General features: G+C 39.1%; 1 protein-coding gene across 1 annotated transcript in view; it reads left to right on the top strand.

Moving 5' to 3' along the window:
* The first annotated feature begins 3,831 nt into the window (after positions 1-3,831).
* Positions 3,832-15,405, top strand: part of PAPPA2 (pappalysin 2) — a 169,967-nt gene continuing 158,393 nt past the window's right edge. The window contains exon 1 of the mRNA XM_087960905.1: positions 3,832-5,189. Within this exon, the coding sequence (XP_087817031.1) occupies positions 4,697-5,189 (493 nt within the window). The 5' untranslated portion in view covers positions 3,832-4,696. The remainder of the gene's footprint in view (positions 5,190-15,405) is intronic.

Here is a 15,405-nt window from a genome sequence, read left to right as displayed (position 1 = left end):
TCCCCAACACCCGGGATATTTAGTCTTAGAGACTAAGTTCTTCTAATCCTTTATTACTTATGAAAAAAAGTGGAAAGTGGGACAGCTTTTAAAATCATAGTAAGAATGCCTTTAAGTCCATCATGGCTGACTTGTGGAGGCTTTGCAGAACATAAAACAAATAAGTTTGACCAACATAATATTTGATAATATTTGAAAATGGGCTTCTGAATTCTACTGGCTCTCTGTCTTGCATTAAGTAAAAAAGGCATGCCTGCCAATTTAGGCTTTGAATTTATACTGTGGGGACAGTAAGTAGAAAAATATCAATTAACCCTCACATGTGGAAATCCCCTCATAAGAACAGGAAATGTGCTTATTTTAGCCCACTCATGAAAGCAGTCCATGTTTCTCAAGAAATTATTTCTGCCTTCAAAACATTATCTATAGAAATGGAAAATACATAGGAATATTATCTATATAGCCCTGCAACCAAAATGAGCCCATCTTCAGGGGAAGGGTGATCAAATACTGATCAAATATAGTCTAAGCCATCTAATATAATCTTTTTTTAAAAAATATCCTTTTATACCAAATTTTCTCATGTTTAAATCTTACCTATTTTAGCAGAAGTTATTTCCAAATCCATAAACATGTATCATTTAGACTTCTTGATTTAAAAGAGGGCGCTATTTCTAACGGTGTGTTTGGGGGGGGGGAGAACCACATTCCTATCTTTGCAACATCATTCTTGAATATGCATGTGTGTTTGGGGTGTTTACCCTTCATCACGTTAGCTGGTAGTCAGATCCTCCTCTGTCCCAGATTCAAGTCCTTCTCTTTTGGAAGGTCTCTTTGTCCTTGTTTGTCCCCCAGCAGAACAGTGTTTTCCCTCTTGTTCCCTGTTTATCCTGCCTTTCCTTCTAAATTCTAATGCACTTTCTTTATAAGTATATACCTGCACTAAATGAGATTCCACTCCTGCCTTCTCAATTCCATCCACTAAACTTTTCCAATCAATTTTGTCATCCCCTCTTCTCTGTCTTAGCTCACCCCCAATTTTTTTCAAGGAACAAAAAAGGCAGCTCTCTCTCTCTCTCTTCTTCCTTTTCCCTTTTTTTCAGATTAGAAAGCCTGTACCCTAGAAAGGGCCTCCCACTCCCAGCTTTTTGCTGGCAACTTTGCTTTTGCCTGATTGCCACAGATAGTGCTTTGGAGAGAAGAAAAAGAGTTGAATACAGGAAAAGAAAAAGCAAGAGAGACAGGGGTAATTCAAGCATGAGATTTCAAAACAGTTCACGCTAGCCTTTGAAGGCTCCTACTTGTGTAAAATCAGGACATGATTTTTTTTAAAAAAATAAGATAGTTTTCTGAAGTTCTCCCCCACCCCTTCCTTAAATGGACTAGTTTTGGCACAAGTGGTTTTTCCTCCTCCTATCTTATTGTCGGTGGGTTTAAAACACTTTCAAAGTACGTGTTTGTGTCTCCTCTGAGGGCAGACTGCTGCAGGGTAAGTACTGCATAGGGAAGCTAGGGGGCAGCGTAAGCTTTAAGTACTTTTACCCCACCTTTTCTTTGTTTTCTTCATATTGCTTTGGCCAGCTTTGGCAAAAGGTTCTAACACCTATAGGTTACTTTCTTGCGCATATCAAACAGAAGTTTTGCTTTAAACTAAATTCAAAAGGAAGAGGGAAGGATTGCCCAAAATGTTAGACTATTTTTTTCTATTTGGCTTTGTAAATGTCACATAGTGGAGCTGACCAAAAGCACGCCTGGGTTCCAGACTTTCCTTTACTCCTTCCCGGATTTAAAGGCAGAAAATATATGAAATGGTATGAAGTCATGGTGCCAAGAATGTGATGTTACCACAGTTTTTGCAGGAAGGAAATCCTAGGCACCTGAGCAAAAAGAAAGGAGACAAGGAAAAAGCTGTCAGTCCTTAGTACTTTTGTGGTGTCGGGAATGAAAATCGTCTGGTTTGCATGAAATGAGCAGTGCAGAGGAAAAAGCATGCATGTGGCATAGCAGATTTCAGCTGATGGTTGGAGGGAGTTCTAAGTGAAGCTGCTATTTGAAAAATTGGTATGAATGAATTCTACAAGAGTCGAGCTCTTATTTATAAAACCTGGTTTGTCTGTTTGTTTTTTAAATGAAAGAATGAAGTGGCAAGAACCAATGTTATTGTTTAAATTTTAAAACATAGCTTGTGCTGATTTTGAAGTCCTGAGCATATTAGAGACTTCTGGGAGAGGATAGAAGGTTCTTTTATTATTTATAGATCTTTGTTCTTTTTCTTTACATTCCTATCTTCTATACACTTTGCCATTTCAATGGCAGCTCTTTTAATCTTATAGTGGAATTCCAGCCACAGTATCTTAAGTTGAAATTCCTGAGTTTTGCAATTATTTAAGAAGAAACAAAATCTTTAATATGACAATTCATGAGGTCAACCAAGGTATGAAGGAATTAGAAAATAGTATCTTGGACATTATCTTCTATAAAGAAGAAACAGACACATCTATAAACATTCATTTACAGATCATCTGTCCTTATACCTACACAGGAAAAATGTTACTTCTGCTTTAAAAAGAAAGGCAAACAAATGTGATGTGGCTAATTCCAATTAGCAATCCAGAAATTTTAAATCCCATGAAGACAGTGCACAAACACGCAATCCTGGAGTTTGATGAAGGCTTGACCATATTGCCTGCTCTGAAATCTACAAGAAATACCCACAGGTTTGGAGATCTGCATCTGATTTTATTTTTTTGGCCAGATCAGATGGATAATCTTTTCCTCAGTTAGCAGATAGAGGGGAGATGAAAATAGATAAACAAGCTGGCCAAAAGATGATGCCATTTGAATTCTTTCTGATATTGCCATAATTGTGTGGGTGTGTTAATGAGTTGTGTGTGTTGCACATCAAAAGCAGCCTGTGTATTCCTAGTAAAGTTCTGTGTGCACATCATTCGCTCTGCCACTACCAGATTCAGTGTGTTGTATAACTCCACCTGACTGTATAGTGCTGGCCCCACCAGACGTTGTGCTGCATTGGCTGTTTGGCTTCTGCACCAGTCTAGAGATGGAAGTTTCATCACTCCACCCCATGTTTTGGAAGGCAATAATCTTGTTGCTCATCTCCAGCAAATGTTTAGTATTAACTAATTCTCTTATTCCAAAAGCTTCTCATCATATCAGCTGCAAGTGGAGATCTCCCCTGGCTTGCTTAGGGAGTTATTGGCATCTCTTTGGAGCCAACTGCCAGGCTTTGATTGAATGTAATAGTTTTGAATTAAACTGTTAATTGGATCTCAACATTACTGACTTACATAAAATGAATCATAAAATGCCCTCATTCTAAGCACATTTTTCTTCTTCAGTATCTTCTGGTTTGAAATGAGTACATTGCACTGAACTCAATGGGATTTACTTCAGAATAAACAAGCACATGAATCAAGCAGCATGTCCAGAGCATTTGTTTGGACTGTTTGAATTGTTCCAGGCTACACAAAGACAAAGTGCTTAGTGTCAGGATTTTATTGGAAGATCAAGTACCATCAACAAGGAGGTTGTGTGTGTGTGTGTGTGTGTGCGTGCAAGATATGCTTCTGTGCAAATGTACCAAAGATAAAGATCTCCAGCAATTGTTAAGTTCACATAACTCCAAATCTAGAGGGTGAACATAATTCTCTGTAAGTTAAAACACCTATCTTTTTGCATGCAGGTTTTACTGGGAATTGGGTACCCATGAGTTGAAGGAACCTTGTGCCCAAGTAAATGTGCATTGGGCTATAAGTATTTGTGCAGTGTTGGAGACACTGATGTGAGATGGAAAGCAGGGCTGCTGCCTGCCTTGTTACGTACTTTAAAAATAAGCATATGAAGCCTAACAGTCAGAAATAAGTTCCAATTTCACTCCATGGTAGCCTCTTTAGGTTCTCTCTCCTGGAAATAAGCCCTGTTGATCACAGCAGATATGGTAGAAGAGACTTTGGCTTCCATCTTCCCCAACCAATGTAGTCTTTAGTGAGGACCAAGCTGTCAAAGAAATTGCAAGCAACTCCCAAAGCAGTGGGGAGGAGCCATAAATTGGAAGGTGGGAGTCAGGCTAGAAGGGGCAGGGAGGTGGAGTAACAAGGCAGAATTTATGAGGCTGGACAATAGCAGAAGCAGCACCAATCTTTTCCAGAAGGTAGGGGAACTCCAGCGATCCAACCCTCTTCTGGCCACATTTGTCTGTCTTATTCGGTAATCTTAGCTGAACATCACCTGGAAAAAAAACAAAAACAAACTGGGGATACCCACAGCACAGAGCTGGCAGATCGTCGGCACTAACCTGCCCCTGACCTCAGGAGCGCAGCTTTTTTGGGGGGAAGAGGAGGAAGACTCGCACCTGAGAGCGCGAAAGGCAGAAAGAAAGAGAGCGCGAGAGAAAGCGCGAGAGATCGGGGCGGGAGCGAACAAAGAGGCTTTGAGGATGCTCTAACGAGCCGCGGGCGGCCACTCGTCCTCACGGAGCCTTCTGGGAAGGGCGTTGCTGGCCGAAATGATGCTCCAAATCTTCCTTCGGCGCGCCAAGCAGAGAGATCAGAGGCCAAACACAACCTAAGCCCAGGAGCGCTCGGGAGCAAAGAAAGCATCCCGTGAAAGGGATCAAGTCGGGTTCGGGAAGGGCCTAAAGCAAGGAGAGCGCCGTACGAAAGCTGCGCGTCGGAGGATGGCTGGTCCACCTGCCTCGTCGCTCCTAGTGGCGGTGGTGTGGCTGCTGGCGTTAAAAGGCGCCCACGCCTTCTGGGGAAAGCAGAGCGAAAGCGGGTCGGCGGCATCCCTGGACGGGGAGCCTTGCTGGGTTAGCAAAGCCAGAGCCGCGACTCTCCCTCAGCACCCTTATGCGAGCTACCCGCGTCCGACTGTGGGAGCGTCGGCGGGGCACAGAACGGCGCCCTCGAGGCTCCGCCGCGCTCCCAGTTCCGACGGGAGCAGCATGGAAGACACGTGGGAAGAGAGCAACGTTTTCCCGCTACGCCAAAGCGCAAAAGCCGGCCCTTCTGCCCCAGCTGCGGATTCCGTCGCTGCGCTTTACTTCTCCGGCAGAGCCGAGCAACTCCTGTTGCGGCCGGGAGCCCTCGCCGAGCTGCCCCGTGGCGAATTCACCATCGAAGCTTGGGTGAAGCCCGAGGGGGGGCAGAGCAATCCGGCGATTATCGCAGGTAAAGTTGTGGAAGTGGGTTAGGCTAGGCCCGAGGGGAGAAGGGCAGCCGTTCATAAATTTAAACGGACTGATAGAGAACGGAGGTTCGGAAGAAGCCGAAAGGGCAGAACTAGGCACAAAGTAGGTACACGTGACCCGTGACGCGGGCTCGTATCTCCTGCCGTGGGTCGAACAGCCCCGAATTCGGGCGTTGTGTTACTTGAAGTTTCCAATATTGTATCTGTGCGAAGGAGAAGGGACATCTGCAAGCAGCAGAGAGCCAGAGTAGTTCGTTTCAAACCTAGAATCCCGTGTGCTCGCAGTTGGCTTGTTGGCGTGCAGCACCATAAACTGGTCAAAATCACGATTAAACAACAACAACCACCACATTAGCTGCAGTAATAGATATTTGGTTTGATTTTCATCGGTAATTATCTTTTCTCCCCATTTCTTGATTTGTACTACTGAGGCAATGAATGCTGAGATGCTGAACTGTATTCTACAGTTGCATAATATGCATTTTGTACTTAGAAATATGTTAAACATATTTAACTTGTTAGAGACATAAACATGGCTATTCAGGAATCCTTCTGTTCCCTTGTCAGAATGTAGTATTTAATGTTCATCCCTCCCTTTTATACTTTTATTTTGCAACAGACTGTCATGTGTACTCTGTATGCAACAACAGCCTTTGCTATTTAAAGCTACTTTGCATTCATTATTCAGAAAGAAACTCAGTGAAGAGAGAGAGCGCAATTTATATATATAGAGAGAGAGAGAGAGAGAAAGGGAGAGAGAGAGAGAGAGAGAGAGAGATTATTACTGCCCTGCTTTGCTGGTTAGTCCAGTAAAAGCTTATTCAAAAAAAAAAAAACAACCCTCTGTCCAATGCATGATTTTATTTTGGAATTGTGAAAACAGTTTACGATGGGAAATACCTAGGAGGCTTCAGTTGGACCTAGTTAACACTGTGTTGCCCATCCAAGGATTTAGGCTAGACTGGAAGCTGGAAAAATATCAGTGACAAACCACTTCCTTCTGTTGCCAAGATCATTATACCACCTCCGTTTCAGTGCTGTTGTCCTTTACCCTGCCTGAATTGCCACTGTGATCACACATCTGCTAACAGGCAGTGACAGTTGTTGAAAGAACACTCAGTAGTTGATTATGGGGTCCTTGCTGAGTGACAAATATTGGCGGGGCCATAAGTGGTCATAGAGTTTCAGTTCCTGGAAGGTCCTATTAAGTACACTAACAGCATTTCAACTATGTCAGCAACTCTTGATGGAGCAGATGAAGTGTGTGAGAGCAGGAATATGTGAAGAGTCAGTAAGTTGTACGTACACGTGCGTATGAATCTCCTAGGTCATCAGTAGACCAGACTTGTGGGCTAAAAAAGATTCTTTGCTTCTATTGTATTAGAACTGATTAAAACACTAGAAAACAAAGACCTGGGTTCTGGGCCTACAGTGTAAGGAGAATGTAATTGCTTAGGAGTAATGTTACAGAAAGCCTTCTCCAATATGTTCCTGCTAAAAATGCTGGTATTAATAGCCCCCTCCCCATATGTGATGAATGACTGACTGTACCCAAATAGGTCTTGTCTGTGGTAGTCTCCCTGGTGCTTTGGATTGGCTTTCCCAGTGAGGCATGCCAGAAACTGATTTTATTATCTTTCTGGTATCAGGCAAGGCATTTTTATCCTAGACCTTTTAATATAATGTCATGTCACTTTAAATAATTGGTATAAAGAATAAAGTAAATTTCTGCCATTGTTATGTTTGCATTTTAGTCTAATGTCAAAGAATCGTTTTAATTTAAAAAGTGAGATTGCAATTTCAGGATATTGTAAGACATTCTGGCAGAATTCTGTTTTGAAGGGTGCCATGTAATTTTTAAAAATAAATAAATAAATTATGGTATCCCAGATTTTTTCATCAAGCTGGATGATAGATAAAGCTAGGCATGAGAGGGAAGGAATTATAAAGAAAAAAAATCCTGTAGTCCACCAAATATTGTAACCAGGAAGTTCACATTTACACCCAGTTGCAAAGCGGAAGTCATAGATTAACTGAATCAAACTGCCATGTGCTATAGATACCAGATTATGGGATAAAGGAGCAGTGCTTTATTTTATCAGGATTCCGGCAGTTGCATAGAAATATTTTATGAGTTGACAAATCTTGCTGTTACTTTCTTTTGCCTCTAGCTTGGATAATTTCTTCTTGACCAGACAGAAAGCAAATGTAAAAGTTAAAGCAAAAGTAAAGAGAAATTTAATGATTTTTAATCATGAGATTATATTAGGTAATGAACTACCATGTTTCTCCAACAATACGGCCTCCACCAATAGGAAGGCCCAGCATGATTTATAGGCATGAGGTGAAATTAAGCCCCCCCGCCAAATTTTTAGGCCTATTCAAACCATGCTTTTCCCCACCATTTCTCACATTGTTCATTACAACTACACGAGCTAAAGAGAAATGGGCGGGGGAAGGGCGGGGGGATGGGGAGAAAACTTGCCTTTAGGAGTGCCCTGCAGGTAGCCTAGGCTAGAATATCCCAATAGCCGATAGAAGCTCCCTGAAGGCAGAGTCCCCAGCCGCTTCAGGGCGTGGCGTGGCTGCCCATGTCCCTTCGCTTTTAGGCAGTCTCGGGCAATGGAAGCTCCCCAAGTGCAGTCACCAGCCACTTCGATCGGCCGGTAGAAGCGGCATCGGGGTGAGCGCACACACACACTCCCCTCACCGCCAGGCCGCTTCTACTGGCCAATTGAAGTGGCTGGTGACTGCATTTGGGGAGCTTCCATCACCCGAAAGAGACTGCCTAAAGGTGAGGGGACACAGGCAGCCACACCACGCCCTGAAGCAGCTGGGGACTCTGCCTTCGGGGAGTTTTTGTCGGCCAATAGAAGCGGCCTCACGGCGAGGTACGTGCGTATGGGCCGCTCTAGGTGGGGGAGGAAATTAAGTCACCCCCGAAAAGATGGCCTAGCCATTTTTTCAGGGGTCAAAAAAAAATAAGGCCCGGCCTTATTTTGTGAGAAACACAGTAGTTTGAAGCAAAATGCAATCCTGTCCAGCAAGATGAATTGGGTTGCAAAGTGTTTGTTTACTTTATTATAAAATGTGAATATTACAATTTTTCTTGAAATCACGGACAACTGGGATGCTCGGTAAGCTTCCACAGTTGGAGTTGATGCATTATGCATATGTATATTTCTTTTCCTGTGTCTCTGAGTTTTTGACTCCTTCTGGACTGCCTGGACAAGACCTGCAGTTTTCCTGGCAAGGTCTTTTTTTTTTTAATTGTTTGGTATTGCATAGTTCCTAGGGCTGAGAGAGTGGGATTGATCCGAGTCACCCAGCTGGCTTTGTGTCTATGGCAGAACTCATGGTCTCCTGGTTTCTAGCCTGATGATTTAATCACCACACTAAAGTGGCTCTCTATACATCATGTAGATTGTACTATTTGATGCTTCTAAGAATGTATTCATTTATTTGGCTTGCTATATTAAAGACAAATTCGTAAAAACAATGTCTCCATAGAGCCTAAGCATTTGCAGATAAACATAGAGATGAAATCAGGAAGTGCTCATTCATGATCTTGAGGATAACTGTGTAGCATATAGGAGACAAATAATACAGTGTAGTGAGAATAAAGTTTATTGAAATTTAGTGTGATATGGCTTGTAATTTTATTGATTTGTGTAATTTTATTGGCCACCCACTTTCAGTGCCCAAAACTAAAAAAGACACACAAATAACATATAACCCAGAGTAAAATTCTCTAATAATAAAATCTACAAAGCAAGAGCCATTAAACAAATAACAAACATCATTTCCTGCTATTAAAATTATTAAAGGATGTGCTGTTTTTTCAAACTTGAAGCTTACAGCAAGCCTTTGGATCACATGCTTATAGAGTCGTATTCCAAAACAGCAGTACGGAAAAACATGGACAAAAGCTAAATTTAATAGAATTTAAATGACTTTAAATCATATTATATTACATGAAATTAATTACACTGAGATAATGCAATTACTTAACAGCTTTTGAAGCAGATAAGAGGACTGCTCACAAAAGGTCACGTAGGTTCTTTGGCTACAGATTGTGTATATTGAATTAAATCAATTTCTGCATGTAATATGCAGACAAATATTGTATGCTATTACGCATGAAAATCATGAAAGTGAAAATGGAAATCTGGTTGAAGATTGGGAATATGAAACACACTGGATTTCTGGAAAAGACAATAAAAGTTTTTGAAACAAGTGACAAAACTTCAATAGAAACAAGTCTTGCTGGCAATGAAAGATTCCAGTATTTCTGATATCTACTGCAACATTATTATTTTCTCTTCATTTTGCTTTGTTGACGACCTCAATTTTCTGAAGCTGGAAGAAGATGAACTTTGATTAAAAGGTGAATATATTTGATGAAGTGGAATTACAAAGAATCTTGAGGAACAGAGACATCCTCATGGTATTTATAATGGCAAGGATTATCAGAATTGAGTCTAGTTGTGTAAGTTGGATTTTCAGAGAACTTAAAAAGTTGTGTGAGATTCCATAGCTAGAATTTATAAAGAAAGAAGAATTCAAAAACGTTTACGTAAGAATGGAAAATAGGAGATACACATAAGTTCTCTGATAATATTTTAAAATGATATGATCAGGAATAATATATAACTCAAGATAATAGATTAGTTGGAACTTTTAAGGACAATATCAGACCCAGAAAGAATTAAGGCCTTGAAAGGTACTGAGACAAATAAAATAACTTATATTTGTATATGGTGAGGTTGATATTTTATTAGAATTGAAGTGAAGATTGAATTACTCAATATCTGGGTTGCCTTCTTTACCCCAAGAACAGTTAGGTATGTTCGATTGGGACAAGTATATCAAATAATACAAAAAGTTGTTTTTTGCCAAGATAGATTTAGAGAACTTCTAATTTAAAAAAAGGCTCTAGTTTTAAAGATTAGATGAATTAATTGTAGAATTATAAAAGAAAGTCTATCTATAATACTTAAGAAATTACAATATGAACATTAATTATAATCCAGAGAAATAGAACCAGAAAATATCCCCGTTTTCAATTAAGGAATAAAGATGAATGCAGAAAACATTAGCGTAGTCAGATGGAGTTGTAAGGAGCAAAACTCAAGAACATATTGTTAGTCAATCTGTACATATCTAGAACAGGTTTTATTGATTACTAGGAACCACCAAATTTTAAACTAAATAATTAACAGTAATGATTTATATCATATTAGCCTAGTGGATCCTAAGTAAATATGTTTTATTCATAAGATCACACAACATTGGCTAAAGGCTAATAGACTGCCATTATTTGTTAGGAATAAACAAAAAATATTTGAAGGCAATATTCCTGCTGATTTGAGATAACATTGACAAATAAATGGTACATGTTATGGAGAAATGGAAAAATGCAGGTGTTTAAAATCCTCAAATCAAGTTCATAGTTGAGTACAGGTGGTCCTCAACTTACAACAGTTCATTTAGTCACCATTCAAAGTTACAACAGCACTGAAAAAAGTGACTTATGACAATTTTTCACACTTATGACCATTGCAGCATCCCCATGGTCACATGATTTGCATTTGGATGTTTGACAACAGAGTCACATTTATGACAGTTGCCGTGTCCTGGAATCATCTGATACCTTTTGCGATCTTCTGACAAGCAAACTCAATGGGGAAACCAGATTCAACGAAGGAAGGAAGGGAGGGAGAAACTGTATATATAGTAACTGTTCTGGAGACTCTAAATGTATTCATGTCAGCCCAGATACTGATTGGCCTTTTATTTTCTCTGTTCCCCCAACACTTTTTGGATAGTCTCCTTTGGCTGCATTCCCTGGATGAGGTCCGGCCTTACCACAGTGAGAAGGCAGTATAGCCGCTTGATGAATGAGGCAAGAAATGTATTGAGACAAGATGAATGAGACAAGAAATGTCTGTAGTATTTGATGATTTAAATTAAGTGCCATTAATAGTCTGATGACATGTGGCTCTATTTTTTCTTGCCATCTGAAAGGTGAGGAAATTGAGTTTTGAAATGGAGATTAGTTGGGAGTATTGGATTGAATAAGGATTGGACAGAGCAGGACTTTTTAAGATGGGTGAAATGTGAATAGCTGGCTTGCTAGCATTTCTCCTGTTTCAGAGGTGTTACATTCACCTTAAGGACTTTTGGAAGACTAAAGTCCCTCATGACTTTTTGACAGCTTTAGAGAGGCTGCCAGGTTTTACCACTTATGGACAGGATAATTTGCCATGATGATTCATACTTCGAGCATATGCTGGCAATACTACTACTGTAAGATATCTACTTTCCAATAAATGTTTAAATTGGAAGATCTTCCTAGCTAATGAGTATGATTTAGATTAGCATATTCAACTCAGTGTCCTCATCTACAAAGGCATTTGGACTACATTGATGAGAACAAACATTAAATCCAATCTATTGTATGGAGTTTGAATATTGTCACCAGATTTACCAAGAACGATGATACCTGATGTGCAGATAAATATTTGAATGCTAGAAAATTATTAAGCAATAGAAGTGTAACTTCTCAATTTTTAGAATATTCACCTCAATAGGAAATATTATACAATTCTGAAACTGCCAAATTTGTTTGAAGTGGAAAACTTTGCATAAAAATATTTAGCCTCCCTAAACTTCTTCAGCCCACATTGCTGAGTACTACAATGCCTTATAGACAACATTGATCTTGTAGAAAACTTGGGAATTTTAGTTGACACAGAATTGTTGCTTGAAATTTGATTGATATACCCAAATTCATGCCATTTCTGTCAATTCTGAAAGGAATTCAATGTATATGCATATTTGCACCCACAGCTTGGGATCTGAATGCTAAAGGAGGATTCCTTTGCATAACAGATCACCTGTGCAATAATATTTTATGGTGAAACTTTTTTTTCTGAAGAGAGACATTTTAAATAAAGAAAATCTAAATAATAATAAAATGTAACAATAATGTTTCCAGCAGATGCTGAATGAAAAATAAATGGGCAAAATCATGGACGAAAGTCTGCCCAAACCTAATTCTGAAAATCTTGTTTTCAATTACAGTATGTTCCTTTGTCAGACAATAAACCTGGTAAAAATTGGTCCATTATTTTTCGTGGTTTCTTTGGCGGGGTGGTGGTGGTTCTAAAACTAATGAGTACTCTTTTCACCAATCTGTCCAGATCCCTCAATGTTGAGATTTACTATTTGTGTCAGTGTAATGCCATCCCAGTCCTGCAATACTACATACCTTAGAATCTTGGTAAAATTATTTTGTTCATTCAGATTTTTGGTCTGTTAGAATCAAGCCCCAATGGTGCTTTTTCAAAAGACAACTGAACTTCCCTTGTTTTTCCTTGAAGAAATTTCGCTTCTCATCCAAGAAGCTTCTTCAGTTGTTCAGAAGATGAGAAGCAAAACTTCTTCAAGGAAAAAAAAGAAAGAAAGTCCAGTTGCCTTTTGAAAAAGCATCTTTGGGACTTGATTCTAACAGACCAGATGACCAAGACTTTCCATAGATTGTTAGAATCAAGGCTTTTTTAAAAAATGTATTATATTCTTTTAATGGATTGTACAGCACCTGGAATTCATAACAGAATGAAGTGAAGTCTAAGGTAAACCACAACTAAAGATTGCTCTCTTGGAGAGACAATTTCAGGTCTTCATCTGCTATCTCAAGGTTTGTTTTGAATGGCATCAAAGGTTGTTGAGAGAGAACCAGAGAGAGGAGAAGCTGGAAAAATATTGGTGAGGGGCTCTTAAATATTAATATCAAGTCACATTTTGTTGTTATCTAATAATGAAATCCACCAAGGTGGTTTTTGCTGCAGATTCTGGAGAATACAGAACTTTTAAAGAGGAATCACACCTGAATAACATTTTTGATTGAATTACAGCATTCACACCATTTTAATTTGGCAATTGAAGAACAAAATAATGAATTGTAAATAATGTATGCATGTACAGTATGAACATTTTTTGATGAAAATATACAAAAATTAAGTAATACTTTGCATTAACAGAGTATATTCCAGAATGGCTGCATGCAGATGTATATGATCAATTTTTATTTTCTTTCTTTTACTTTTCTGAATTAGAATTTGTTTTATCCAGCATCAAGTCTTACTTGTGAAAAAAAGAATCCATAACTTGAGAGGAAAGTAAGAGTTAAAAACAAATATTTCTTGCTAGATAATGGTTGTGCAGAGAAGAACTTTCCTGGATCAGGTTTAGATCTATAGAATCCAGAAACCTTAGAAAATCCCGGTAATCTGCAGGCAGTAAGTTTACTAACCTTGAACCAGTCAGTGGACACAACTGTCACACTATTGCTGGATATTGAAGGCCTAATGTCTTCTGTTCTGATGAAGGATAACAGGAACCATTGTTCACGGGTTGATTTATTTGATCTCATAATTTTAAATATTGCAAAAATTGTATTACTGGAAAGGCTTGAAGCAATCCAAGCACTGAGCATCACAAATATAAGGCATGTGCAAATAAAGATGACATCCTGCATCTTTAGTAGATGTGCAGAACGTGGAAACCAAATCCTGTCAAAAATATTGACTGTTCAGCATCCTACTATCTTTGATTTATGGGCATCCTAAGTATATCCAATCATTAAATGAAGAAATGGGTAAGATCAAACCATTTTCGTCTTTTGGTTCAGCTTATTCCTAATTGAATGTACAATAAAGAGAACAGGACCAGTAACAATAATTCAAACCACATGGTTTTGTGTGTTTCATTTTTTTTTCTCAAAAGAGGCTAAGCAGTGCAGGAGGAGAGTTTTTTTGGCTTGCTTGAAATTGTGATCATAAATTATTCATATCTGAGGCATGAACTAACTGCTGAATCCTATGTCATGGGCCAGATTTCTCATTCCTCCTTTCATCTGCAAAAGTAATTGCTACCATCTTTGACAACAGGTGGAGGAGGCATCAGAACTAATAGATGCAACAATAGAAAAACAGTACCCTGGGTAGGGAAAACGGGTTGGAAGAAGCAGCAAGAGAAGGAAGAGCCTGTAGTTTGCAAAATGGCCTTTCATGGTGTAGGGCTTGAAGATGTTAGTAGGTGGAAAGAAATCTTTTCCAGTTTAGAACAGATCAGTTCTACAAGTACCTGATTATCCAGGAAGCTATTTTCCCCAAGGACAGATTTTTTTAAAGCCCATGTATTTAAGAATATGAAGATATTTACTATTCAAAAAATGGAGAGGTGTACTAGGGAGATCTTAGACTTTCCAAAGGAAAGGAGTAAAGGAAAGGAAGTTACAGTCCCAAAGCATAAAGTCTTGTTATTCTTTATCTTTATCACCAAGAAAGCAAAAAACTATTAGAAGATTATGGTGAAAGAACAGTTTTCTTCTGTCATTTCACACCAGGCTGTGGGAGACCATGAGTTCAAGTCCTTGCTTAGCTATGAAAGCCATCTGGGTGACTTTGGATCAGTCACCTTCAGCCAAACCTACCTCACAGGGTTATAGTTGTGGGGAAAATAGGAGGAAGGATATGTTGAATATATTCATCGCCTTGAGTTATTTGTAAATATAATAAAGGTGGAATGTAGAGATAAATAGATAGATAGATAGATAGATAGATAGATAGATAGATAGATAGATAGATAGATAGATAGATGATAGATAGATAGACAGACAGATTGCCCTATTGAGCAATGAGAACAACCTATTTTATTTTCATCCTGAATGCTCAGGCCAGATGGTAGAAGAAGGGCAAAAGTGAGTTTCTAGTACAGGATTATGTTGTCCTAACATGCCTTGACAAATATGTGACTGAATATGTAAAAGAGAAATGTGGGAAAGGGGGCTGAAGAGGCAGAAATAGAAATAATAAGGAACAAATGAAAGGGAAAATACAGTATAAAAGTGGGTGAAGGTTAATTATGGGAGGAGGTGTTATTAAAATTCATAGCTTTCTGGCTTCTCAAAAGGAAAGTGTAGGTAGATGGTAACTTTTCTTTAGGAGCCTTTGCTAAGAGCTCCAGCCTCAGTTTTATATTAGTATCTCTTTTTTTTCATAAATACCAATTGTGTTTTAATAATCCAATTTAGGATGGTTATTTTTCTTGAGTTGGCTTCAGTAGCAACCCCAGTAATTTTCCTGGAGGAGATATTTGGGGCCAAGTCTCTACATATAAAGTTGGCTGAAG

This window comes from Notechis scutatus, chromosome 3 (genome assembly GCF_049901735.1).
Source record: "Notechis scutatus isolate UNSWTSFEM ecotype Mainland chromosome 3, rNotScu1.2, whole genome shotgun sequence".
In the NCBI taxonomy this organism is placed as follows: Eukaryota; Metazoa; Chordata; class Lepidosauria; order Squamata; family Elapidae; genus Notechis; species Notechis scutatus.
Note: the sequence above shows the minus strand (reverse complement) of the source record. Positions and strands in the feature narration are given on the sequence as shown.